This window comes from Biomphalaria glabrata, chromosome 5 (assembly GCF_947242115.1).
Source record: "Biomphalaria glabrata chromosome 5, xgBioGlab47.1, whole genome shotgun sequence".
NCBI classification, from domain to species: Eukaryota; Metazoa; Mollusca; class Gastropoda; family Planorbidae; genus Biomphalaria; species Biomphalaria glabrata.
In genome coordinates, this window is record NC_074715.1 from 43,183,425 (window position 1) to 43,209,923 (window position 26,499).

The 26,499-nt window shown below is 32.0% G+C and overlaps 2 protein-coding genes across 3 annotated transcripts; one reads left to right on the top strand and one right to left on the bottom strand.

Annotated features, from left to right (window-relative positions):
- Nucleotides 1-1,210: 1,210 nt before the first annotated feature.
- LOC106063620 (post-GPI attachment to proteins factor 6-like) lies at nt 1,211-17,351 on the top strand. Of its 2 annotated transcripts, none has more exons than XM_013222058.2 (14): nt 1,211-1,391; nt 2,786-2,937; nt 3,797-3,980; nt 4,129-4,327; nt 4,432-4,568; nt 5,463-5,625; nt 5,940-6,033; nt 6,176-6,459; nt 6,865-7,061; nt 7,466-7,617; nt 8,064-8,242; nt 8,647-8,910; nt 9,492-9,702; nt 10,862-17,351. In XM_013222058.2, exons 2-14 carry the CDS (start codon nt 2,844-2,846, stop codon nt 11,050-11,052), a joined length of 2,349 nt encoding a protein of 782 aa, XP_013077512.2. In that variant the 5' UTR covers nt 1,211-1,391; nt 2,786-2,843; the 3' UTR covers nt 11,053-17,351. The 2 variants fall into 2 exon arrangements, with proteins under 2 accessions (XP_013077512.2, XP_013077493.2); XM_013222039.2 differs by having other exon boundaries at nt 1,223-1,391; nt 10,841-17,351.
- Nucleotides 17,331-25,283, bottom strand: LOC106063645 (hydroxymethylglutaryl-CoA synthase 1-like). Its single transcript, XM_013222071.2, has 9 exons — nt 24,883-25,283; nt 22,863-23,326; nt 21,259-21,384; nt 20,784-20,948; nt 20,336-20,492; nt 19,883-20,053; nt 18,778-19,010; nt 18,301-18,437; nt 17,331-17,991 (listed from the first exon to the last, which is right to left on the bottom strand). The coding sequence occupies exons 2-9, from the start codon at nt 23,308-23,310 to the stop codon at nt 17,932-17,934; spliced, it is 1,497 nt and encodes a 498-aa protein (XP_013077525.2). The 5' UTR covers nt 23,311-23,326; nt 24,883-25,283; the 3' UTR covers nt 17,331-17,931.
- Nucleotides 25,284-26,499: the final 1,216 nt, after the last annotated feature.

The following is a 26,499-nucleotide window of genomic DNA, read 5'->3' on the forward strand; positions in this document are numbered from 1 at the left end:
CTGTTTCTATAATAACCAATACTGTGTAGTACTATTGTGCACAGCTCCACATAGTGATATGATAATTAAGATGTCGTTTTTTTACTTCTCAAATCTGTATAAATGTTTCAGGGAGGTGTCGACCTACCTTTTTTAAAAAAAAATACATCCGTTTTGTTCCAGCTTAATAAGCTAGGCTTACCAGACAATGTAAGCCCTACTGCCATAGAAGGACTAAAAGGAGAACAAAGTCTTAAAAGAAGCTTAAGTAGGCATATAAACTTTAAGAAATGATGTTCAAATGTGTTTGTTGAAAAACTCAAAAAACAAAGATTTACTGCTGCAGGGGTAAACGACTATATAAAATACGAAAAACATGCATATATGTAACCCTGCTGGAAAAATATCAGCAAATCAATTAATCAAATAGTAAATCATATAGGCTATAGGGCATTTAAAACTATTCTTGTTGGATGGTAGGCCTATATTTCTCGAGCAGTTGAAGCGGGTGTTTTGACATCCGCATGGACATGCATGTACATCTTCTTCAGATAATAGGCCCACTTAGGAACTTATTCCGCATAGGAGACGACAGCTTGCCAAAGGCGATCTTTTTTGGCGAGCTTAAAGGAGAACGAGGTAACAGAGATGTCCGCCGTAAGCGCTATAAAGATCCCCTCAGGTGCCATTCAACTCTTGGTGACATAAAGGAAAGTAGTTGGCAACAGATAGCCTCTGAAAAAGACAGTTGGAGAGCTTTCACAAAGGCCACGGCCAAAATAAAAGTCCTTGTAGAAGACAAAGCACAGAAGAAGTTAAGAAAACGTATACCTATAATATAGACCCATTTAGGACAACGGATTTGTTTGCATCAGATGTAAAAAGGTATGCAGGTCGAAACTGGGTTTGCGTGTTTCGGCCTGTGTGAAATACTTCTCTCATCCTTAGGCTAATCTTCGGAATCGAAAACATTGCCATACTTTGTGAAGAAAAATGCTTCTCGCTGGGCAGCGATCATGAGAAGTGAAGTTTGGCCTTGGACTGTAAACTCTATGGGTTGTTGGACGCCTTTATCTTGAACATAAAAAAAAATTCTTTGCAATTTTTCTACATATCATATGTAGGCCTATATAGATCTCTCACTATATATATATGATATTACAATTTCTAGCTATCTTTTATATATAGGTCTGTGGCAACAACTTTGCATTTGTGAATCAATCATGAATCAATGAGTGTCTTTGTCTTGTTTGGAACTGGAGCTTTCTTGCGTTTAGAGAATATTTTTGTCTATGACATTTAGAGCTACAGATCAATATTATTATTGTTATCGATCAAAAGACAAAAATTTACAGTTGTGTGACCCAGCTTAGAATCTTTTTAAGGAATTACATTAGGTTTTAGAAAACAAAGTAAGATCTAGATCGAAATTTCAACTAGATTTCTAGTCTATATCTACTGATCTTAGAATCTAAAAAATCTATATTTTTTCTAGGGCTCTAACTGAACTAACTCTATCTGAGTATCTCTAGACTCTAGACCTTGTCTAGGCACTCTGCTGACTCTAGGACTAGACTCTAGATTCTAGATCTAGGAATCTAGGCCTAGTTAGTAAAGTGACTTAGTAAAGTAATAGAATTATTAACTTAAGAATAATTCTAGATAGTTATACTAGGCCCCTCTCTAGGCCTCTGCTCTACTCTTAGTCTTAGCACTCTAGGAGTGAGGGCAGTCTCATCATCATGTCATGAGTCTGAGACTAGGGCACTCTACTCTAGGCCTAGGGCTTAGGTTAGTTTAGCTAGGAGTAGGAACACTAGAAAGTTAAAGTAGAAAGTGGCTAGGGCTAGGGTAAATTTCCGCAAATTTCTTTCGTCACTTGAACTAAAACTAAAGTTGAACTTGACTTACTGAGTAAGTTACTCACTCACTAGTCACTACTTACTGACACTGTCAGTGACTGACAGTGTCAATGACTGACTAGTGACTTAGGCTCTGGACTCTGGTCTTTGGACACTTGTCTTTGGTGTTGTAAATTCACTCTAAACTACTGAGTCTAGAGAGATTTATTATCTTTCTAGATCTAGATATATTATTTCTATATTGACTCTATATAATATATAATATAGATCTAGTCAATGTAGTCTACATATCTACTAGATTTAGATTCTAAAATGTATCTATAATTGTATAATCTAGATCTAGACTCTAGTCTAGTAGTCTACTCTGTAACAGATCTAGACTACTTTAAGAGATCAACTTTATAAGGGCTATACTCTATATACTATTAGTAGTACGAGTCTATGTAGAATAATTATAAAAGTTACTAAGCTAGATATCTATATTCTATAAATCTAGATCTATTCAATCTAGTATAGACCTAGACTTTTTTATTCTCATATTGACGAAACGTCATTTAACAGAAATTGAAAGGTGACATGAAACATAGTCTAGATTCTAATGCCAATAGTGATAGATCTAGTAGTAGTAGATACTACATACTTCATATTACTAATACTAGATTATATGTATATAGATCTCTAAGTTAACTTAAGATATTTATTTGAAAGCTTTTATTTATCCATATTCATGATATTGTATTATTGCTAATCTAGTTCTTATGGTGTTTTATATTTATTCATACAGAGCAGTTAGAGTGAGAGTTTATTTGATATTATTATATATTTACACATTTTATGCTAATGTAGAGTCTCTCTTAACTCATTAATTAATTGATGACTATTAATAGGTGAAGTTCTAATTTTATAATCTCTAAACTAACCCAAAGATAATTCTATCACATCAGATGCAGGTAAAGCTCATTTCACAGAAAGTCCTAAAGTTAGAATGATTAATTGACAGCCATGTTGCATTGGGAAAGTAGAGGAGACAGCAAGTTAAAAGTGCTGGTTCTTTTGATTCCTTTTAGTCTCCTCTGTCTCACCCCCGCTGAAACTGGTAAGATTTAAATAAGTGCATTAGTTTATACAACCATTGATTTCATTCTTTTTCATAAATAGAATGTTAGATCTATAGTGGTGAAATTCTCTTTATTCAGAATGTAAGGGAACTGGTTACTGACTTAGATTTACCATACAAGTCGAAAAAACTGAATTTTATGGATATCGGACAAAGTTACTTCTTTGTTAGAGATCTTTATTCTGTGTAGGGTGATAGTATTGCATGTTTTATGTTTGATATTTGTATTTTCTTTTCAAAGGACTTAGAATGGTAAAACTAGATAATGCATTTCTGTTTAGAATTTTAAAAGTATAGATATTGAAAGTGATGGGGATCACACTGTCTTGAAGTAAACAGTGAAGTAGTGGTTTGATTGAGTTGACTCAGTGATTACCATACATTGCAGGTGTGCAGTCACAAAGAGAGGGGATATACCCTAGACTGTGTGAGATGGACATAAGGAAAATAATACAACCCCTAAATAGCATTGTTTATTGTCATGTGTATGCATGATGGTGTGAGACAGGAGGGTGGAGATGGGTTATTTTTCCTCACTGGGCACACCTACCCAGGCAATGCCACTCATGAGGTGTGAACATACCTTAGATCATGCACAGAATGCAAAGTTAGAAGTTTATCAACAGCAGTGTGTTGAAGGACTGGAGAACACTACAGGTGACTGCTGGCTTGTTAATGAAAGTTGAAAAAGGCGTGCAGCATACAAATAATTCTTGTAGTGAGCTGAATTTCAATTATGCGAGTTTGAAATATATACACATGCCCACACACACACTTTCCGATAAAACAAAATCCTTATTAAAGGTCTTTTAAAAATTGTTTAAAAAATTTTTTTCAGCTATTAATTTCCCACGAACATTGGAATATTCAGAAGGGAAATATCACAGAAACTTATATGACTACAGATCTTATGGAGCCATTACTCTGGAAAGGATAAATATTCCACAGCACTCTATTGAGGCGGCTTTATCCATCAATATACTTACTAGTAGTGATGACTGTGATCAAAAGAAAGTTAAAATGTAAGTGCATTTTCTTTTTCTTTTGTTCCATTGTAAAGTAACTCTAAATACTTTGCATAGTAGATTATTATTATTATTATAAAACTTGTGAATGTAACTTTTCTTGATTTAAAGTGTTTGACTATAAATGTTTTTGCTGTTTTCTTAGCTACACCAATCAACATGGGCTACCTATGGTCAGTAGAGATGGCGAGGCCTTCCCAAGTAATTCCTATATCAGAGACAAAGACTTGAGAAATGTGACAGTCACTAATTCTAATGTAACTCTAGTGTTGACCAATCTGAAACAAGGTTACCTTTTCCTTATGGCTGTCATGCCGCCACCAGAATCTCGCATCAAACAGCAGGTTATTTTGTTTTTTTTCATTAATTCAAACCATAATATTAGCCCATGATTTCAAGAGATTGCTTATATTTATTATTTTTTTCATTGTATTTCTTAACTTTTTAGGGCCTGGGTATGAACTGTGATTATTTCTTAACCGCCCATTGTAAGATTAAGTATCTTTTGGATGAAGACATACCGCAGTTGATGTTCAATGCAACCAGAGTGTTTTCTTTCAATGATACAACCACATTCCTTTTAAGGTAAAGAATAGTATAAGCTTAATAGCCTTCAAATTTAATTTAATAAGTTTCTGGTATTCTTGTTAGATATGTGTGTGTGTGTGTAAATATGTATTGCTACTGAAAGTGGTTCTGTAGGTGTGTAGAGATGTGTCATTGTTAGATCTATTGTGATTCAGGAATTCTTGAGTTGTCATTCTTGACATTCTTAGCACAAGAAGACATAAATCATTTCATAATTTTGATTGTGTATTTTTAACTGAATAATTAATCCATTTGAGCAAGCAAATGAATAAAACATAAAGCAATGCACCAAACTTAAAGTAGGATGGATAATGATTAGACTCACAAACTGGCTGTCTAGTCTTTATTTACTCTCCTGTTTATTTACTATCAAAGTTGGTTCCCAAATTTTCAAGTATATTTTTTGGATGCATATTTGTTTTACAACCAATCTGTCTGGTTGTACAGTTTATTTACATAACTTAAGATCAGCCAATCAGAAATGCCTAACTTGATCATTTGTGAGGTTGCATTTTTTTTAGAAAAAATTTTATAGGGTATACAAATTATTTTTTTTTGAGATCTAATCTGCATGCAAGGAGTGAATTTGCATTTTATCCATCTAAGTTAGATAAAATTAATATATTCATAATAAATTTCCAAATGAAGATTTTTATTTTATTTTATCATTGATATATAGAGTATATACTTGTTAGGTTTCTCTTTGTCTGTGTCTGATTTGAAACATTAGTGAGGCAGTGTTGAATGTACTTTCCGGTAATTTAATATTTTAAATCTTTGAACACAAAGCTTGTGATATTCAAGTGAAACTTTTTTCTTAAATGATTCATATCATTAACTAACACATTTTTTGTTTTTAAAACTCCTCCTCATGCTGTTGAATACATACAGATTACAAGTTCCTGTTGATGTGGTGAGCTACACAGTCAAGTTGGAAGGATGTCGCCAAAGCTTATGTCCTGTGAATGTGTCTATCATGGAAAGCTTGAGCAGCGATGTATATAACAGTAGTATAAGCCAGTGTGAATGGGCCAACTTCTCTTGTATACTACAGGTATTGTTTGTTTTCTTTCTCACTTGCTAGTCTTTAAAAAAACCCATATTGTTCATTTTTGTTAACTAAATTTGTGTTTGTTTTAAGCATCAAAATATTTTTCATTTGATTTAAAATGTATTCTAGTGCCTATAAACTAGGAATAATATAAACATTTTAATTCCCTTAACTGTAGAAATTAGATGTTGAACTTTTAGTAAAATATTATTATCTATGATTTGGTGAAATATATCCGAATAAAACTTGTTTAGCAATTTGTATCTTACAGTGTTTATTTTTTTACATTCCAAAGTTATCAACCTTTTTCCCTTCAGGTGAATTATCCAGTTGTCAATTCTTTCAACTATATTTTAATGAAGTCATTAGTCAGAGAGGATATAAATATATCAATAACAACTGTACCCCACTGTAAGTATTTTAAAAGTGTCATGGCAAAATGTAATTTTTAAACCTTAGTATTACAAAATGATGTCAAACTACCAAAAAAATAAAAGAGATCTTGATAAGGAATTGCTCAAAATGTGCTTGTTTTGTTGGCTACTTTGAACAGATTTTGAAATAGCCTTTAAGAGGAAAGTTCCTTTAACAAAGGCTGATGGTTTGACAGAAGAATTTATTTTGGCCAGTGATTTAGGAAGAGAAACACCTTCCACTGCAGAGGAAGGCTCAAATTTCTATGATTACTTTGTTGACTGGGATGACAAAACTCTGCAGCCACACCCCACTGTTAACATAAAAGTTCTAGACACTGCAACAGTAGTCGCCAGGTTCAAACTGAGGACTTCTGACACTGGAAGTACTTTCAAGCTAATAGCACACGCCCCTCTAACAGTGGTGAGTGTTATTGTAGAAACTTTGCTGAGCACTAAATTATATAATTTTGTGTAATCAATAAATAGTTTTATGCTTACATAATAATATTGGCATTTTTGTTTTAAGCCTGAACCACTTGTTGTTATTTGTTAATTTTTTACTGTTCCATGATTTGTAGTGCTCCTCAAAACTCCTTAAATCTTCTAAAATAAAATTTAAAAAATCTATCCAAACTTTGTCATTAAAAGTTGATCCCTGTTAATTAATTAATCTTTACTATATTTCTGACTATAGATCTTTACCAGTTCTGTATGTTATTGCTGAGTTGGGTGGGGGGATTTCATTATATCATATTCTGTGTTTGGCACAGTAGATAGACACATCAACCTAGACACATCAACTTAAACTGAATGATTTAATTTTCAGCCATCCACCAGTGCCAGCATACAAATCTGTCTTAGCGCTCACCATCTCTCCCCTGTAGCCCATTGCGATGGCCCTTCTTTCAATATTACCACCAAGAAAGAGGCCAACAAACATTTTGTTTATGTGCCATATCCTCAGAGTGGACTTTGGTTTATCTCATTAAAGAGCCAGTGTTATCAAATACATGAAAACACAAGGTATTGGGCACAAAATATTTCTACATTCCTTAATGAATGAGTTATGTTTCTATATTTTATTTTTTAATGTGATGGCTTTTAGTTCTGTTAAATCTTCACATTCTTAAATTTAATAAAGCAGATAACATGGTCAGGATGCCTCATTTTTTATTATAAGAAACATGTTTTTTAAGTCCTTCTGGTTTATTAATAGATGTAACAGCTTGTTGAAATATTTTGTGAAAAAAAAACTTTTATAACATTCTGACATTTTGAAGAAAAACCTACATTGTTTTTTTTTTCTGCAATGTGTGTGTGTGTGTGTTTTCATATGTGCATGTCACTGTTTATGTTCATCATATTGATAATAGTTTTCTTTAGATTCTTTATAATTTATATATTTCTTATCAATATTTTTTTTGTAGTAAAGAAATCCCAGTCGTCTGTACTCAGTATCCTATTGTTAATCTGACCATCCACCTGTCACCTTGTCTTGATGGTGGTTGCGGAGCTTATGGTGGTTGTAAGCTTTACTTTGGAGCTGACCTACTTTACTCAGCATGTAACTGCTTTTCTGGTATGTTTTCAATGAAGTCTTATTTGAAACACATTAAGCTCCTAATGGGTACATTATTAAAACATGCAGGAATATAGAAATACTTGAAGAAGTGTAGGTCTTAAAAAGATGTTTCATTTTAATTATGTTTTATGATCATAGTGCTACTTTATTACATGTAAAATGTTTTGATTTGATACAGGACAAAGGTGTAATTTAGTACATATAATGTAGTATTTTAAGTACTACAGTATTGCTGTCATGAATGTGACTAAGAGGTATTGATTACCTTACTGCTATTGTAAATGATGTGTTAGAAATTATTTATAGGTTTGATCAGTTCACTTCCCTATCATTATCTGACTCACTAATGATTGTGCATTCATAGAAATTATATGAGCTAAGAATTTAAACATCATAAAGGCTGAAAGTTGTTTTTGACAAGACTATTTCCTCCTCTTGAACAGGCTGGCGAGGCTATGGGTGCAATGATGGGAGTGAGGCTGACTCCTCCTCCACAGAAAGAGTATCAGTCTACCTTCTCACTTTGTCCAATCTAGGGTTTATGCCAGGAATAATTCTGGCCATTTACAGGAAGTTCTATGTGGAAGCTTTAGTCTATGCTTACAATATGTTTTTCTCTACAGTAAGTAATTAATTTATTTTGTAATCATACATTTGGGTGTGTTGAAGGTTAGCAGCTAGTGTACATCTACTTTTAACAAAAAATTAAGTCAAAGAAAAAAGTTTTAAATTATGAATGCGCTGCAAGGACTAACCATATTTTTCTGCATTTTCTGTTATTAAACATTATTATAATATTTTTTGTTTATTTTTGTAAATTAATTCTTTTTCTTTTTATATATAGTAAGCTTTTTAAATATTCGTCTTTTTAAAATCTCTAAATAATTTAATGTCTCAATCTAAATCAATAATTGGGATAATTAAGCTCAGGAGGAAAGTTTAATTTTTACCATAAATTTGATACATTATCAGCATTAAAATGTGTTTGCAATACCAAAGAGCTGCTTAACTCTGTATGTTTTTCAGTTCTATCATGCCTGTGATACAAGTGAGGTCTATAAGCTGTGCATCATGCCATACAATGCCCTAAGCTTTGCTGATTTCTTTGCTTCTCTGCTGTCATTCTGGGTCACCTTGATGGCTATGGCTCGAATCCCTGGAGGGCTGCGATCATTCTTCCACATGTTGAGTGCTCTTCTCATCTCCCTTGGAGAGGTTTACGACAGACATGGGCTGGTTGAACAGTTGCTTCCCATAGTTGGGGGTGTAACTATAGTATTATTTTCATGGGTAAGTTAGGATTTTTTTTTTCAATCAGATTTTCTTTATTAAAATAAATATATGTAAGAGCCAAATTTAGAACAATGTTGGGATATTGACATTAAAGTAAATATTTTCTGATTATTATATAAGTTAGGTTAATCACAACTTAAATCTAGATAGAGAGGCATTATTAAAATGATTTAATTATTAACATATGATTCACTTTAAATGTATGTCTCCTTTTTTTTTCTTAGTTTGCCAAACCTTGTTTTTATGCAAGGGATACTAGTATTCATGGGCCAAAAGTACATAGCAAAACACCAGTATCAGCTTGTAATGAAATAAAGACAAGCTTATTTTCAACATCTAACCATATTTTAGTGATGATCTCTTTTTGGTGTTTGTAGATTTTCTCCGACTAGCTACAGCTCTTGTAGTTTTGTGTCAAGTCCCTCTTTACATACTTATTTCTGTTTCTCTTTTGTTATAGTTCTTGAGAAATGTGGGATCTGCCACATTGTCTTTATCAAAAACAGAGATATACTTAAGCTACATCTATTTTTATTTCAAGAAAGGATGAAAAATTTGAAAAAAAAAATTTTCCACAGGGCTATCAGTGCTACAAAAAGAAATCCATTTATCCTTCCAAAAGGAGACTGCTGTACTTCATATTTCCTGGTGTCTGCTTAGCTTGTCTTGGGCTCATATTGAATCTAGCCGTGGAAACAGTAGAAAATTATAAATATGTACATAGTGTGTGGCATATAGTGGAGTCTGCCTCCATTTTGTTTTTGCTACCACCAAAGAGAGGTCAAAAAGGTAAGTACATAATTATTTGGTATTCTTTAAGACTTCTTAGACATTGTTTCTTGTTAAAGTATATTAATGCTTTTAAATTAGAAATATCATTCTCATGGACAAGCTTGTTATATTTCAAAAAAATGTCTTCTGCAAGTTCATTTTTATGTTAGGAGGGCTCAGATAACTAGTCCTGTATCTGAGATGAACTGCATGTATTTTGGGGCCAGTGTCTTGTTTGGGCCTCTCAATAGAGTTTGCGCTTTGAAAAAAATACAAACTTTAAAGTATTAACCATATTTGAAGTTGTAACCTAACTGAAGGCGTATTATCTATATAACTATTTTAATAAAAATGTTTTATAGATTTTTGTTGTAAAAAAATAGCTTTGAGAAAATAATGAAATATTTTAAATTTAACCCAACTCAACTTATGGTTTTGAAAACCATCACCTAATTCTTTAGCAAATGCAGATTATTGTGTACACAATTTTTATTCAGTTTGTTTTATTACAAAAATATTAAGAAATAGAAGAGCAAGCTACAATTAAATTTTTTTTTCTAACTAAAGAACACACATAACCTTTTTCACTTTTCATATTCCTGGCTACTTTATACACTGACCTGTGGGTAGACTTAGTTTTAAAAAAAGCAAAGTATTGCTTTATTTTTATGTTCTGTTTGAGAGCAGTGTATAACAAATTGTCATTCAGCAATAAAAATAAACACATTATAGCGCATTAGGAGTCTGGCATAACATATTTGCATTCTTAGCTATTGGATGAGTAGAGTACCTCTTACAGTAATTTCCATCAATGACGCAGATGATATAAAGGTCATCTGTTTCTGTTGCGCACAGTTAATGAGGGTATCATGTGACCAGCACAAGGTTTAACCACCATTACTTTTCCCCAACTAGTTTCAAGAACCCATTAGAGTTTGGTGGACCCTAAAAAATCATGAAACCACAGTGTTGACCAGGATTTGACCTTGAGACTCCTCAGTTTTGAAGCCAAGTGATTTACCTCGGCCACAATGTCCCGAGCTATTGAATTACATCAAGAGTATTTCTAGTAATAATAAAAATGTTGAAAGTAAGCAAATAGCATTTTTTTTTTGTTCAATGAAACTGTTCTTGATACTTATTATTCCTCTGATAGATGAAATGAATACTTTGTCAGTTCAATCTGGAGACATCACACGACAGAGATTGCTTGACAATGATGAGCTGTCTGCCAACCTTCACAGAGCTGATGAAACTGAGCCAGGTGTTGCCTCAGAACCATCATCCCCTCCTGAAACACCAAGGGGAGCTCGAGGCTTCAAGCTTAGGAAAGTTCTCCACAAACCCAGCCAGAATTTGGTGCTGTAGCAATGTGTAGGGTGTTCTCACAAAGATACTAACACAAATGGCTTTTAGTAGGCTTTGAGGGATATCTATGCTTTTTCTTTTTTTCTAATAAGAATTTTATTGGTGATAACAAAGCATACTATTGATGATTTCATGTATGGTAATATTTGTGACAACACTGTGAAACAAATCCAGCTCTAACTTACCGAATCAAAATCAATAAGAGTTAAACAAGTTTAACAAATTTTTGTATTTGTTGGTACCATCTTTGTACCTTGTTGCTGTTTATAATCAAGACGCTTTTAGCACAAAAATAATATGCATCCTCTAAGTGGATTATTGTGTGTTTTGTTGAATGTTAGAGACTTTGTAATTTTGGTACTCTTTGCTTGCTTGATCGTGTCCTAGTGATGTAATGGCTCATAGTGTAGTTTTCTTGTGCTTTCAGCTCATCACATTTTGAACAGATATGTAATCTATGTGTAATATGTAATAGTAGTCTGTTTGGTCACAGCTCATCACATTTTGAACAGGTATGTAATATATGTGTAATATGTAATAGTAGTCTGTTTGGTCACAGCTCATCACATTTTGAACAGATATGTAATCTATGTGTAATATGTAATTGTAGTCTGTTTGGTCACAGCTCATTTTGGATTGCTTGTTAAGTAAGAGAATCATCTACTGTTTTTTGTTTTACTAACCATATCCACTATATTTATGAATCCATATTTTTGGTATTACTGTTGTTGGTTGGCCTCCTTCAGCCATAACGACTATGGATCGTGTGACTGTGTTATTTATTAGTTTTACTATATTGATAGTTATGTTGATGTGGACTTGCTCACTTCTTTCAGCATTGATGTGCAATTTTTTTTTTCATTATTTTTTTTTTTTTTAAATTTATTCTTCAGTCTAAGGAATAAGCTCAAAAAGCTTGTTGCTCACTGTGTTCAGTTTGCAACATGCCAAATGTGGGCACATCATTGTATCTTTTAGTGAAAGATAATCCGGACAGCAAAGTCATGCTCCTTGTTTATCTATGAACATTTGGCTCAGGGGATGTTCAAAACCATTTTAATATGTTTCCAAATTTCTGAATGTTTTGATGACATAACTAAAAACCACTGTAGTTTTATTTAAAAGCAATACATAAAAAAATACGATTTAGAATTGTGAGCATGATTGAGCTTACTTGAGCATAGTCAGAATTACTGATTTAACCAATGGAAATTATCATAATTTACAAAAACATCTGTGCACTAATGATGAATGTTGAAAAAACTTGATTAAATTTAAACAATGTATGCTTAATGTTCAATGTATTAGAAAAATGCACACTGTATATATTTATTTGTGCTTTATTATCAGTGTCAAATCTTTCAGAGAAAATAGAAAAAGTGATAAGACTAACAAAAAAAACTAGAACAAAAATACTTTTTTTTTGTACACATTTAAGGATACAAGTTTCTTTCCTTTAAAATTTAAGTTGACATAATTCTTTGATTTACTTTTATGTCATTGATTTACTTGTTTTCTTAGTGTGCTATGCAACAGCTGTACTAAATGGTAAAATGCAGACACTATGAATCGCAATGGCTAAGTATATATATATATAACTTTTTTAAAAAATCTGCATTTATGGCATTCAGAAAGAGCCATCAAAACAATCAAAACAACTTATGATGAATGTAGTTCTAGTTTCCTACCAAACTACCTTGAAAGAAATATTCATTAATAAATGGATTGTTCTTTAAAATAATAGTGAACTAGGTTGCTCTCAATCTTGAGGTTTGACTGTAGAGTACCATTGACTTTCTATTCACTGATATGATTGTTATACAGTTGTTCAAGCATAATAAAACTTAAATAGATGTTTATGTTTGTTATCATATTTACTTGTTTTTTCATTGGAAATCAAATGGAATAATTCTGTGTGTACATAATTCAGTTGAAATTTGTTTTGCATTTTCTCTGGACTTATTTCTTTGAAGTATCATTTGCTGGCTGTGATGTTGTTGTTTTTTTACTTTCTTACTGACCACAGAGTGACTTGAACTAGGATGTTGGCTGTCTTTGAAAGTATAGTTGCTAGCATTGTGGAATAGCACTGAAAGATGCAGTTCAGAATGTCATTCCTAGTTTCAGTTATGGTGTACTACAATTTGAAATGCTCTTAGAATCAAATTGTTGGATTGACGACATCAACTAAAAACAAATTATAGTATTTCCTTTTTTTGTTTGTTTCAGTTTTCCTGCACTTGTTTTCTATTTTCTGTCTTCATTACAAAAGAATCACTTTGTATTACTTTAGAAAGTAGATCTGTCTAGTTCAATCAAATTACACCAGTCTGTATGGTCATGAGCGTTGTAGTAGGGATGCAAAGAAGAAAAATGACCATTTTTTAGTTTTCAAAATTCAATGTTTCCCAAGTGAAGCATATCATAGTTACAAATATCAATTTTAGTTGTAAGCAAAACTATTAGCCTTTAGCTTTTTTGGTTGGTAAATTGTATACGGTGGATGTTTAATTTTAAAATAACATAAAAAAATATCTTGACAACTTTCTTAAGATTTTAGCTTTGATTGCCAATAGCCAATGTAGTAGCTACATCATTATATAATAAATGAAATATTTGTGCATTATTTTTATAAAATCAATTGTTAGTCTTATTGTTTTGGTGTCTTATTTCATTTCATTTATTTTCTTTTTGATGAAAATAAGTTCTTGTATATTTGCCAGAAATATTTTTCTCTTCACATGTACAAAACAGTAACAATACATGCTTTAAGTATATATGAAAACAGGAATAAAAAAAAAGATTGTATATATGAAAACAGGAATAAAAAAAAAGATCAATCTCATCACTGAGCTGTATTGGATTAGTTAAGGACACAGCTATGGTAAAAAAAATAAAAGTATTTTTAGTTTCTTTAAGGAGGCAAGGAGTTTTTTTGTCTTAAGTTGAGTTTTAATTTTCCAGGCACTGAACTGTCATGTAAAATTTTTCATTTTCTTACAAGTCCTATAATGATGTTTCGTCAACCATTTGGAAAACTTTGGAGAGTTTAATTGCTTTATAATTACTAGAAACATTGAAAAGTATAAAAAATCTAAATAATATAGACAACTAAATTAACAGTGTCAAAGGGAATAATTATCTTTTATATTTAAAAAAAAATGTCCTAAAACTGTATTTAATCAAATATTTACATGGCTTAAGAGTCAACTTCTGAAAATATATCTTTGTTGCAAGAAAGCATTGACTGTGCATACTTTCAATCCCTGAGTTGATGCATTATTTATCTCAGATTTCATTATTTTTTTTTTTACCATTTGTTACATTAATCAAGGGACCATATTTTTTTTTCCTAAGATTGATTTGATTTGTAATACAAATGTTTCATGCTTTTCATTGAAAATAGATATTTAAATACCAATACGCATTTCAAAACACTGGTGTGAATGTTGATTTGTTTTGACATGAGGTAATTGAAAATAGTGGTGTGAATGTTGATTCATCTTGAATACTGTTAGGTCTTTAAAAACACATGAATATTAAGACAAAAGTTCTATGTACCAGCACAGACATGTCTTAGTGTTTGAATGGCTTTGTTCTACCATAGTTGCCAGGATCTGACCAATGTTCTGATATCTGCTTTGACTTTAGATCTATTGTAAATTTCTCAAACAGTGGTCCTAAAACCTGTATCCACCTGGGGCTATTCCAATGACTAGTTAGGTATTTTGAAATACACCTGAATTCTCCTATTGTGTAATTTAGATTCTAGTTTATTTTAAAAAGTGACACGTTTTAGTAATGATTTGATTTCATAGACCACTTCTCGTTTAGAAAGCAATCATAAATTTGCTCTATAATAGACACTCACATACTATATTACGATGTTTAATTGTACAGTAATTTTTTAAAATTAAAACAATATGCATTTAAAATAAATATTTTTCAGTTGATGCTTTAAAAAATTAACTCTCTCCATATTGGGTTTGAAAGGAAAAGTGTTTATGTCTGGATATAACAAAACAAATGGTCCCCCTAGTATAATAGAAATAAAATGGGCAAAAGACAACAGCTGTGGTTGTGATCCCCTCTCTCTGCCCACTAAGGGTTTGTATCCATGTCATTTTTCCTTTTTAATACTACTGGTAATTAGACAATATCATGAAATGATATTAAAAACTGGATTCACCAATCAATATACTGCATGTTGTATTTACATAAGCATTAAAAGTCATGTTTTTTACTTGCATTTTCCTCCAAAGAGTGTCTAGAGTTATGTCTTCATTTATTCTAGAATTCATTTTGTACATTTCACTTACAAAATTGTATAATAAATATATGTATTGATGTTTCTAAAAATAAAAAAAGTCAGTCTAATGTTTTGTCTAATTAAACATGTTCTTAGTGTTACATGGCGAACTTTACCCTCTAGAGGATTGGGATTATTTCATTATGGAGCTTCTGTTTGTGCTGTCTTACTGTTCAACTCAAGTGAAAGACAAATGTTACCATTTTTTAAAGGGCAAATAATTTTTTTCTTATAATTAAATCATATCTAAAGAGTTTTGCATGAACTCTTCTTAAAACCTAAATAAAATATTTTAAAATTAGATCCTTATCATCATCTTGCTTAAAATAGGTGAAAACACATTGTTAAAATATTCAAACATCAATATTTATTGTTGCAGTAAAAAAAAAACATAAGATATACAATCAAAATGATTCACATCAACAGCTAAACCCCCACCCTCCCCACTTATATGACAAATACTTCATTGTAAACATTGAGGTCTTGTATCAATTAAACACTAAATACTATACATATACAATGTCAATTGATGAAGTCTTTTCACTAAATTGCAATGGGATGATGGTATTGATAGCAACCAATTAATCCAATTTCAAATCTTTGGTTACAAATAAGTTAGAAACAATATACAAATATAAAGAATGTATATAAAAATATTCTCAATACTTTGGGATTTGTTTTTGTAGTCCTATTGATAGTCCTATATTTCATGATCTAGCCATCAATTTACTTGTGGTAACCTGATAGTTGCAATTATTAAGGTTGTTATGTTACTACTTTTAAAATATTAAGAAAAAGGCTTCAATGTCATCATCACAAATATCTAGACTGAGACAAGAGTTATTTCACTGACAATAGTTCACCATCTGTAAATAATTGGCAGGTTATTGTTTCCCTTTTTTTTTTAAAAAAGACCAATTGTTTTCTGAACAGTTACACTTTCTACTACCATCACTAACTATTTCACTAAGCTATGTTTATAAATGATATAAAGAGTATTGAGAAATCACTAAAAAGTATAGATATTTATTTACACATGAGTAGGTTCTGTATATTTAATCAAATATTGAACTTTTTTTCATTTGAGCTTCAATTTCTTAGAAACAATTTTGGTGCTAAGGTGTGAAACAATTCATTTACATGTTCATTTCAAGCAGTGAACCAAATAAAACTGAAGGATTTACAGAATGAACAAAAGTGTTTTGGCTCTAAAATAAATAAAGCATTTTTGTTTTATGCATTAGCTTGGTATTGTGCTGCCATATGAAAGCAAGAAGGTCAACTAACCTGCGTGGTTTACTCCTAAAAATTTAATAAGACCACTTACAGTAGTTGGGGAGGAAATATTCTTGAATATATAGTGGTGTACAGGTATAGGGAAAATGTTCACTAAATGTATAACCAGGGTGGGGGTTGAAAAATGGTCTAGGAGGTAGAATAGATAATAAATCAGAAAAGGTTTCTTTTTAGAGATTGTCAGGCTCAAACATTATCTCTGAAGATTTATAATGCCGTTACTAGTTCAAGGTGGAGATGAGACTAAAAAAACTAGCATAAATGTATTGCCGTGTGACAAGATGGAGGGACCACCAGCAGATCATTCAATAAAACTTAAATATACTGGCATGAGACATCCTGCTATAAGAAATAGTTCTTCATAAATGGCAAAAAATATATATGTAATACTTTGGACTAGAGTTATCTACTAAAAATAAATAAAACAAAGTTAACAGTACAAGTCTATGTACTAGATGTACAAGCATCATTAATCCATGTCCTAGTGATCTTTTGTACAGTAAACTTACACAAATAATACTTTTTTTTTGTGTTAAAAACAAAAATTGGAGAAGGATCAATTACCACCAAATGTTGATAAAATCTTGACAAAAGTCATTACAAAATAATGGGATCAAATAGTAAGTAAACACAGTTTGACTGATCAATAATAACATTTTAAATGTAGAAAAAAAAAAAGAAAAAAAAAATGAAATGGCAAGTCCAGACTATAAAAAGTAGTGGTGCAGTAAATTACTAAAACAAACAAGACTTTGCTTATACATAGCAACACAGTAATTACCTCCCACCTCACCAGACATACTTAAGGTTGGATAAAAACATATATATACAAAAATACAGTTTTAAAAATGAGTTAACATGTGGTCTTAATAGAAGTGAGTTTTGTGCTATGTTTAGATTTTGCTGGACTAATAAGAAACAATAATCTTGATATTATATCACAATTATGTACTTGCAGTACAAACTAAGAGAAATCTTGAAATACTATACATTTTTTTCCCTAAAAACAAAATGTAAGGTTAGGGCAGTGACAACCCGAATTCCATCCAAAACCTAACAATTTCACATTAAAAAAAATGTTTAAGGTTTGGCTATCATTTTTTTAAAATACTAGTTATGAAAGAAATGAGTGTCGTCAGCATTAATTATAATAATTTTTATATTATAAATCCTAATATGACTAAACAGTATTTTAGTTTTTGAAGATGTGATAATCTGAAAAGTCTTCTTACAATGGAATTAATTGAATATCACCTACGATAACTTTATTAGAGCTAACTGCTACTGACTGTCTCCTGGAAAGCATTTGTTTCCATTTGACTGACTTGCTTGACCTACACAATCAAGAAAGAAATGAAAATAATTAGCAAAAATAATGAAAAAAAAAATTTAATTGACAATAAATAAAAGAGTAATGCTTTAACAAAAAAGGTGTTTTTTTTTAATCAATTCCTCCTTTATACAGATGACCGAACGTTTGTAAGAGCAATTATTTTGCTTTTAATAACTAAAAAAACATCCCCCTCCTAACATTCCTGGTTAAGTGAATGTATACATCTTAAAAGACTTATAAAAAAAAGATTTATGTTAGGGAAATTAAAATCCAACATATTCACATAATGTATACTTGAGTTGAGCCTTACCTCTGTCATACAAACATCTCCTTCAAAGTGGGTTAATGAAGTTCTTTCATATTTCCTCCGGTGCATATTATCTACTTCTGTCAAATACCAAGTGCCAGGGAAGAGTACAGATGTAGAACCAACTGGGTTATATGGGGCTGAAAACAATCATTAATTCAGTTAAACTACACTGGTTTAACAAAAAAAATAAGCAATTCAAGTTATAACAATAGTTAGATACATTGACTAAGTAATATTTCTTAAGACTCAAAAATCAAATCCAAATTCAAGATAATTAGTCAAACATAGTTTCATAAGTTATATTGAATGTGCTCCTGGATCTACTAAACATAGTAATGGCACTGATTAATGAAATTTAGTTTACAAAGTTAAGATTAAGATTGTGCTCCCCAACAAGTGTATTTGTCAGGTGCCTAAAAAAAAAGGTTCCTTAATGCTAACAAAAGTTTACAAATCAAATGACAAAATCAGACCTACCAAGATGGTGTGTTTGTTCTCTAAGTTTCATGTTCCTGTCAAAGTCCTCTGGGACGACACACTGCCGACTATCTAACCTAAGCTTCAGATCTGACAAACTATTAACTAGCCTCTCCAGGGCACCACCAGCACTTTTATTGTCAGTGAACTTCATAGAAAACATTGAGGATGCTAGACCAGATCCATAGGAAAACAGTACAACCCTCTTACCAGCTATAAGGTCCAAAGTGTGCCTGCAGAAAACAATCATTTGCAAATAAAATTAGGTTACCAAAACAAAATGTATTAGTGACATTACTGTAATGTTGTCCACATAATAATATAAAAACAAAAGTGAGTTTTTGTGTTTACATCAAATGTCAATTTGATAAGACAACTTTTAAAAGTAAAAAAATAATATTGATATTACTATATTTTGTTAGAGCACTAAGATTATTTCTGAAAAAAAAAACTAATAACTTGTCTCAGACAATCTAAATAATCTATATTTCAATCTATTTCACATAAAGCACTGATAATATTTTATGGGATAATCTAATGAATTAGATCTAAATTTGTTAAAATATTCTGTTTGAAATGGAGTTTATTAAGCTATTAATGGCAATTATGATAAAAGGATTAGCTAAACCCACACCAGAAGGAAATGAAAAACTATAAATTAAATTTACATTCATTATTTTCATTATGCATTTTAAAACAACTAAAGAAAATAATTAGAGAAATTTGACGTCAGCATTTAGTGCGGAATGGTGAAACTAATCAGAATTTTGTATGATTTCGCAGATCAGCACCACAAAATGTAGGAAGGTAAGTATGTCTGGGCAGATGCTGGGTCATCTTAAAAAAAATATACAAATTCTTTATAATTCTGTATCAATCAGACATGGTTATATTTTTCACATTACATTAGTACTAGCTAGAACATACATTTTAAAACTTCCTTACCCTTCTGTTTTCATTGCTATCTTAAAAGCACTAAGACTTCAGTTAGTGCACAGGCTAACAAATCCACATCATCATGTAACTACTGACTGTGCCAAGCTAGAAACACCATCAAGTGCATGATATTCATATTAAATAAAACTAGTCACAGCTATTGACTTACTGACTAATGTAGCTAGCTAGCCCACCATACAGTGATGGTGTGTACATATTCCCAACTTGATTCGCCACTAGAAGTGTTGGTTTAGTCTTCAGTTCAAACAGCTCTTTACTTGATGCCATCACAGCATTCTCAACAGATCTATCAAAGTAAGTCTCTTCCAGCTTTATGTCTCTGGGAAATCACAAATAGTTCAACTATAAATATCATACTCATTATCTTTTTTTTTTTTAATTAGTAAAAATAAATCAATGCTTCATCATTTAATCAAGAAGAAATGAAATATTCAAAATAATATTCACATATAGATAAATTTGACAATTTTAAACAAATAAGCAGAAGAGTGAATTAGTTTTCACAAATACAAAAGTTTTAACATATATATATAAATTCTTAAAAATGTTTTATTACAAGACCGATAAACACTAGTGATCTACTAAAAAAAACAATATTTACTTAAAGGCTTCTAAACCAGCATATCTGCCTTTGAAATCTGGAGTTTCATCTCTTAAGAAATCATTCAGAAGAAGTCTGGCAAAGGATTTCTGAACCAGTTTACAATATGGAGAATGAAATAGGAATCCATCAGCCATGTCTAGTGTGCTCTTACCAGCTAGAGACATTTTAAAAACAAAGTAAAATATAAATATAATATAATAAATATAAAATATAGATAATACAAGTATTCTTTGATTTCATATAAAACACTCTAACATTTTAAAACAAGCTAGCAACTGTTTTCTTTGTGTGGTGCTCATAAACATTAAATATCTTATGAATTTGACTTATGGATATTACACTATAAATAGTATCTATTTCTGGTTGATGAGGCTAACATCAACATTCCCTTGACAGTAATACAAATAGATAGGGTAAACCATGAATTGTGGGAAAGAAAACTTACTTCTAATTCCAGCAGCAATAGCTTTGTTGGTGTACCTTTCAAAACATTTATCAAGGGCATGAAGGTAACACTGGATGCTTAGCTTCCCATCAACAGTTGGGTATTCAGATGCCATGTCAGGTTTGTAGAAGTCATAGACATGCTGCATGTGTGAGCTGCGCACTCCTAGCACACACAAAAGCAGGACATTAAAACCATGCAAGTTTCAAGTAGAATTGTAAATTAATAACAAAAAAAAAAAAAATTAAGTGCAACAGGATAAATTAAATTTATTCACTTAAAAGTCTAATATCTATATATAGGCGTTACAAAATAAGGAGTAATATTGACACAAGTGCACTTCACCCCACTATATATATTACCTATCCACAGACCGTTGAAAAGCAATTAAATTACACTTGGATCAATTTACTAATCAATCTTAAAACGTCTTGAGAACACAAGAAAGTCATTTTCAATAACATTGTTGCTGTACCTCTATCTATAACAAGTGGAGCATCTGATCCAACAAGCATAGCAACTGCCCCAGCTCCTCCAGTACATCTGGCGTTACCTGTAGCATATACTGCTATATCACCAGCTACAACCAATGCATAGCGACCTGAGGAAAAAATACTGGTATTTTAAAAAATTAAACTTATGAAGTCCAATAATATTAAGCCTAGAAAATAATTAGTCTTTACATTGACTTTTTAATTGCAATGCAAAAGCTGTCAATTTAACATGTAAATGATGTTGATTAGAAGAAACTTAACAAGTTTGATCTACCCAAAAAATTAACTTTTAGGCTGAACAGTGATTCTACACTAATCTAAAGTGATGTGGAATCCATTTAATTTGCTAAATAAAATAACAGATGAAACTGCATAGCAAATAGTTTTATACTTAAACTTCATAGTTAATCACTTACAGGTTAAAGAGCTGGGCAACCAATAGCAAATGATGCCTCATTACAGAACATCTACAAGCTAAGTATTGTGCAAAACATTTCATACACACACACACACACTCTAAATAAAAGTTATACGCTTTCAATGTTGTATATTTTTAAAGAATGTAATTGAGACTAGAAAATTTTAAGTCAAGATTTAACTTTCAAGCTAAATTGTCAATCTAGTCATGCATGTTAACCAATGACTTAAATTCTGCCAAGTCTCGTTTTCCTGGCTGGCCCAGACAACCCATTCCATGTTCTAATAGCACTAGGGAAGAAGGAGCATTAGTACAAATTTGTTTGTGAGGATGGGGTCTAGTGAAGTCAATGCAAAATTTTAGAACTCACTGATCAGCTTTAAAATGGAAGAGACAAAGAAAAGCATTAAGTGGACTCAATGAATGGTGTAGTAAGATTCAAGTATGTCTTTTATAAAAAAAGACTTATTCAGATGTGGACTAAATGTGTAATTTTTAATTCTTTAGAGTGTTTTGCTTTTTGGTCTCATCCATGGGAAAAGTCTCAATTGGTTTAGATTGTTTGTCACATTTAGATTTCATGGGCACTTTATTTTTGTCACAATGACAATCACAATTGAAAATCTATCCATTCAATTTGTCTTTGACAAACCCTCTACCCTGTTAGTCCTGGTTTAGACACCAGTAGCAATGCCAGTCAGCAAAAATACTGTAGCAACAAAAGAGATAAGAGAAAGCAAGATGAACTTTAAAACATGAAAGAGAAATAAGAGCAAAATATAGAAAGTGTGAGAAGATGGAAAATTATATACATACACATACGTACAGCCTTCTGTGTAATCCAAAACTATTATGTGATATAGTTAATATGTGTATAAATACGTTTGTCTGACCCACAGTGGCCACCCACAGAAAGTCACTGTTACTTTGCCAATTTAAAAAAAAATTAAATACTAGATTACGGGTAACATTTAAATTTGTTTTTAATTAATTTTTTTTATTTTCAGGGGAAAAAATATCCCTATATTTACATTAATGCTAATTTGCCTACAAAAAGTCACTTGGTTATTTAATAAAGTTTTGATTTTTTTTATTAAAAACTAGATTAACTTTTTATACTTATTTGTAATGTTATTCATAAAAAAAAAAAAAAAGTATTTTCCTTACCATCCCAGGAACTTGATTCTATCCAATTGACAGCATTAAAAAGTGCAGCCGTGCCACCATAGCAGGCATTTGTTGTGTCAACACCTTCTATATCTGTGTTACCACTGTCTTCAAACAGCTGCATTAACACTGTCTTAGCACTTTTAGATTTGTCTATGATAGTCTCAGTGCCAACCTCCAGGCGACCAATGTCATTGTAGTCTATACTGTTCCTCTCCATCAGTCTTTGCACCACAGTTAGACATAATGTGTTGATGTCTTCTCTGTCAGAACAAAATCCCATCTTGTTCTGTCCTAGCCCGACTGTGTACTTTCCTTCAGAGACTCCGTCAAACTTTTCCAGCTGGGTCTGGTCAACATACTGTGATGGGAAGTAAATCTCAAGGGCAATAATCCCAACATCCTGTGGCCAGCCGAGGGATTTAGTTGCTGAGGGTCCAGGCATCATGAAGATGTGTAATAGTCTGAAAAGAAAATGCTCCTTTAGTTTGTTACATAATAATTAATAGTTTAATTTGTTTATGGAAACATTGTGAGATTTAATACAATTGTTGGCACTTATGCATGGTAACACTTGTTTTCAAAGTATTTCAGCAACCTTTTTTTTCTACCAGAGAGGCTAGATTCTAGATCTATAGATTGTCTAATAGAATGCTAATATGTTAGATCTTCATCTAGATCTAGATACAAGTTGAAGTTACCATTCAAAAGAATACAATACTTAGTGAGTTGGTACAAAACTCAAAAACACTTAACTAGATCTAAGGACTAGATTTAGAATCTATATATATACACATATACTGGGTATATAAATATATAGATCTAGGAATCTAGATTATATATAATAGATCTATATAGTAAATATACAGTCGTTTATCCCAGCAGCAGTAAATATTTGTTGTTTTTTTTTAAATATAATATAGAATATAGATCTATCTCTATTATTCTCTATAGACTATAGACACTATAGTACTATAGTCTAGTATAGTTATAAGTTAATTAGATAAAGTACAGTTATAAATCTAGATCTAGTATTGAGTATTGTCATACTCATAGTATGGTCCAAGATTATTTTCCAGGTTCTATCTAGATACACTGATACTAGATCTAGTAGGCCTATAAAAATCTATATAATATTACAAATGTATCTTCTAGATCTAGAAAAACTGGAGACTGGAGCTAGATCTAGATATTAGTAGAATGCTTGATTAAGACTACTAGATTCTAGATCTAGAATCTAGTGACAATCTAGTCATAATCTACTCTTCAGACTCTTGACTTGAGTCTTAGTTAAACAGAGATCTGGAATCTTATTATACTTAAGACTTAAATACTAGTTTAGTAGTTATAGATAGTCTAGATTCTCAGTCTAGATCTACTTATACTACTGTATTAGTTTACATAACTAGATACAACTAGATACCCAGAATCAGGTTTCTCTTATATTTATATTTTTAATTGTAAGAATATGCAGTGAAGTCTACTACTATGACTGATTGTCACTATGTAAGTAAGTATGTTATTTATATAAAGTTAAGTTATGTATGTTACTATGTTAGTATGTAATTTAATTAACTATCATTACTATGACTATGAGTATGATCTCTATGTCGACTATGTCTATGGACTCTATGCATGGCCTCCAGTCTCGAAGCACTGACTATGGATCATCTCATGGAAATGAGATGAATGCCTGGGCATTAGCTGTGGTCGGAACGATGTCGCCCAAACATCAGTTCCCCCCTCTCCACGCAGCTGATGTATTCAAAGGAACGGCAGTGCCGATACAGTTTGGGGTCAGCGGTGTCGCAGGTTCTGCCAGAGTGTAGCACTGGGTGCTGCTAACTGCCTATGACGCCTATGTCTATGATGATAATGATCTAGACTAGATATAGACTAGATAGATCTGGACATTCTGGAATCTAGATCTAGAATCTGAGAGTAGTGAGACAGTCTATATTATTAGTATGTATACTAGATATCTAGCCTGGAATCTAAAGTAAGTGCTATTAATACTTACCAAGAACTTAAGTTTAATTAGATACGGCAATAATGATAATAGAACTACAAGACAAGTTAATTCGCCGGTTCCTTAGTAGACACAGACTAGCAGAGTATTCCACACAAAGCATCAAAGAAATTCGTAGTGAATAAATAATGCACATAAACGAATATGCGCATGCGTGAAGGAAACCTCCACCAATGAACAACTTCTTTCATAAAGTTTTGGGTCATCCAACAGTCGTACGATGTTCCGGTCCAATGAGGATATCACCGATTTTACGCGTATTTATCGAATGTCTAAAATATCCGCTTAGACAAAAAAATAACATTTTAAATAACATTTTGATCGTAAATAGACGTAAAGAGAATCTATTTTTGGTATAAATTTAGTACTCAATCGACCTGACAGCTTCACTTCGTCACAGCCAAAGTCGTATAGTACATAAGGGGTAGGGTTAAAAAGTTGAACTGAGCTTAGAAGGTGCGGACGTGAAAGTGAGTCGTAAAAAAGTTGTCCTTATATCTATTTCAGCATTTCGGTGTAGGGGGAGGATTTTAAACCCCCTACGCAATATATATATATATATATATATATATATATATATATATATATATATATATATATATATATATTAGTGTGTGTATATGTAATTAATCTTCATTACATTCTTATCTTTCATTATTCTAAACGTTTTTTCTACCCTAGAATACTCTCTTCCTATAATTAGTGAAAGGCAGTACACACCGCCAAGGGACAGCTAGGGAGTCTGGGGGAGCGCTATAAGCTCCCCCAGTCGCCCAGGACCCAAGCATTATTTCCGTTATTTTAAGCTTTAAAAAATGCTTATTTTAAGGTATCTACAGTGCAATTAGCCTGCTACTCTTCCGCTAAAAAGATCAAAAACTAAATCTTCTATTCACTGGAGTTCAGCGACTGGTAGAAAATGGTAAAATGCTTTTAGTTTTGTATTGGAAAGGGGGGGGGGAGGGAAACCACAAACCCCCTTTTGGCTACGTTCATGAAATTTGGTGACTGTAGTTTGCTTAAGTTGGCTGCACTCAGGAAGTAAGTAAAGTTTCCCTTTCAGACAATGAGATCTGAGGCCAGTGATGGTTTGAACTCCTCCCCTCTCGTCTACGCCCGTGTGTTTTATCATAGGTGTAAGCCTAATGCTATTCAAAACATATAAAGTTTGATAACGCATCGAAAACTGAATGTATGCTTTCGTAGGCTTATATAATGTATTCTTTTTATACATGTATGTAGTCTGAAAACTATAAACACTACATCAGCAGCCTTAATGAGTTTCAAACTTTTTGGTATTACTTATAGATTACATACGTTTCTTCAAAAAAATAAAATAATTAGGTCCTATGCATTTCACGTGTCAATCTTGTCATGCATGTTGATCTGTGACTTAAAATATGCTAAATCATTGGTTTTCAAGGCTGACTCAGGCAACCCATTCCTTTAAAGTGGTATCACCACAAATACAAAACTATGGGTCTATCGAGCCGTCATCCTCCCTACATTGCTCTACGCCCCAGAAACATTCATTGGAACCACCAAAAGACGGGTGAGGGAAGGAGCAAAACAAAAACGGCAGTGCCATCAAAGGCCCATGCCGACCAG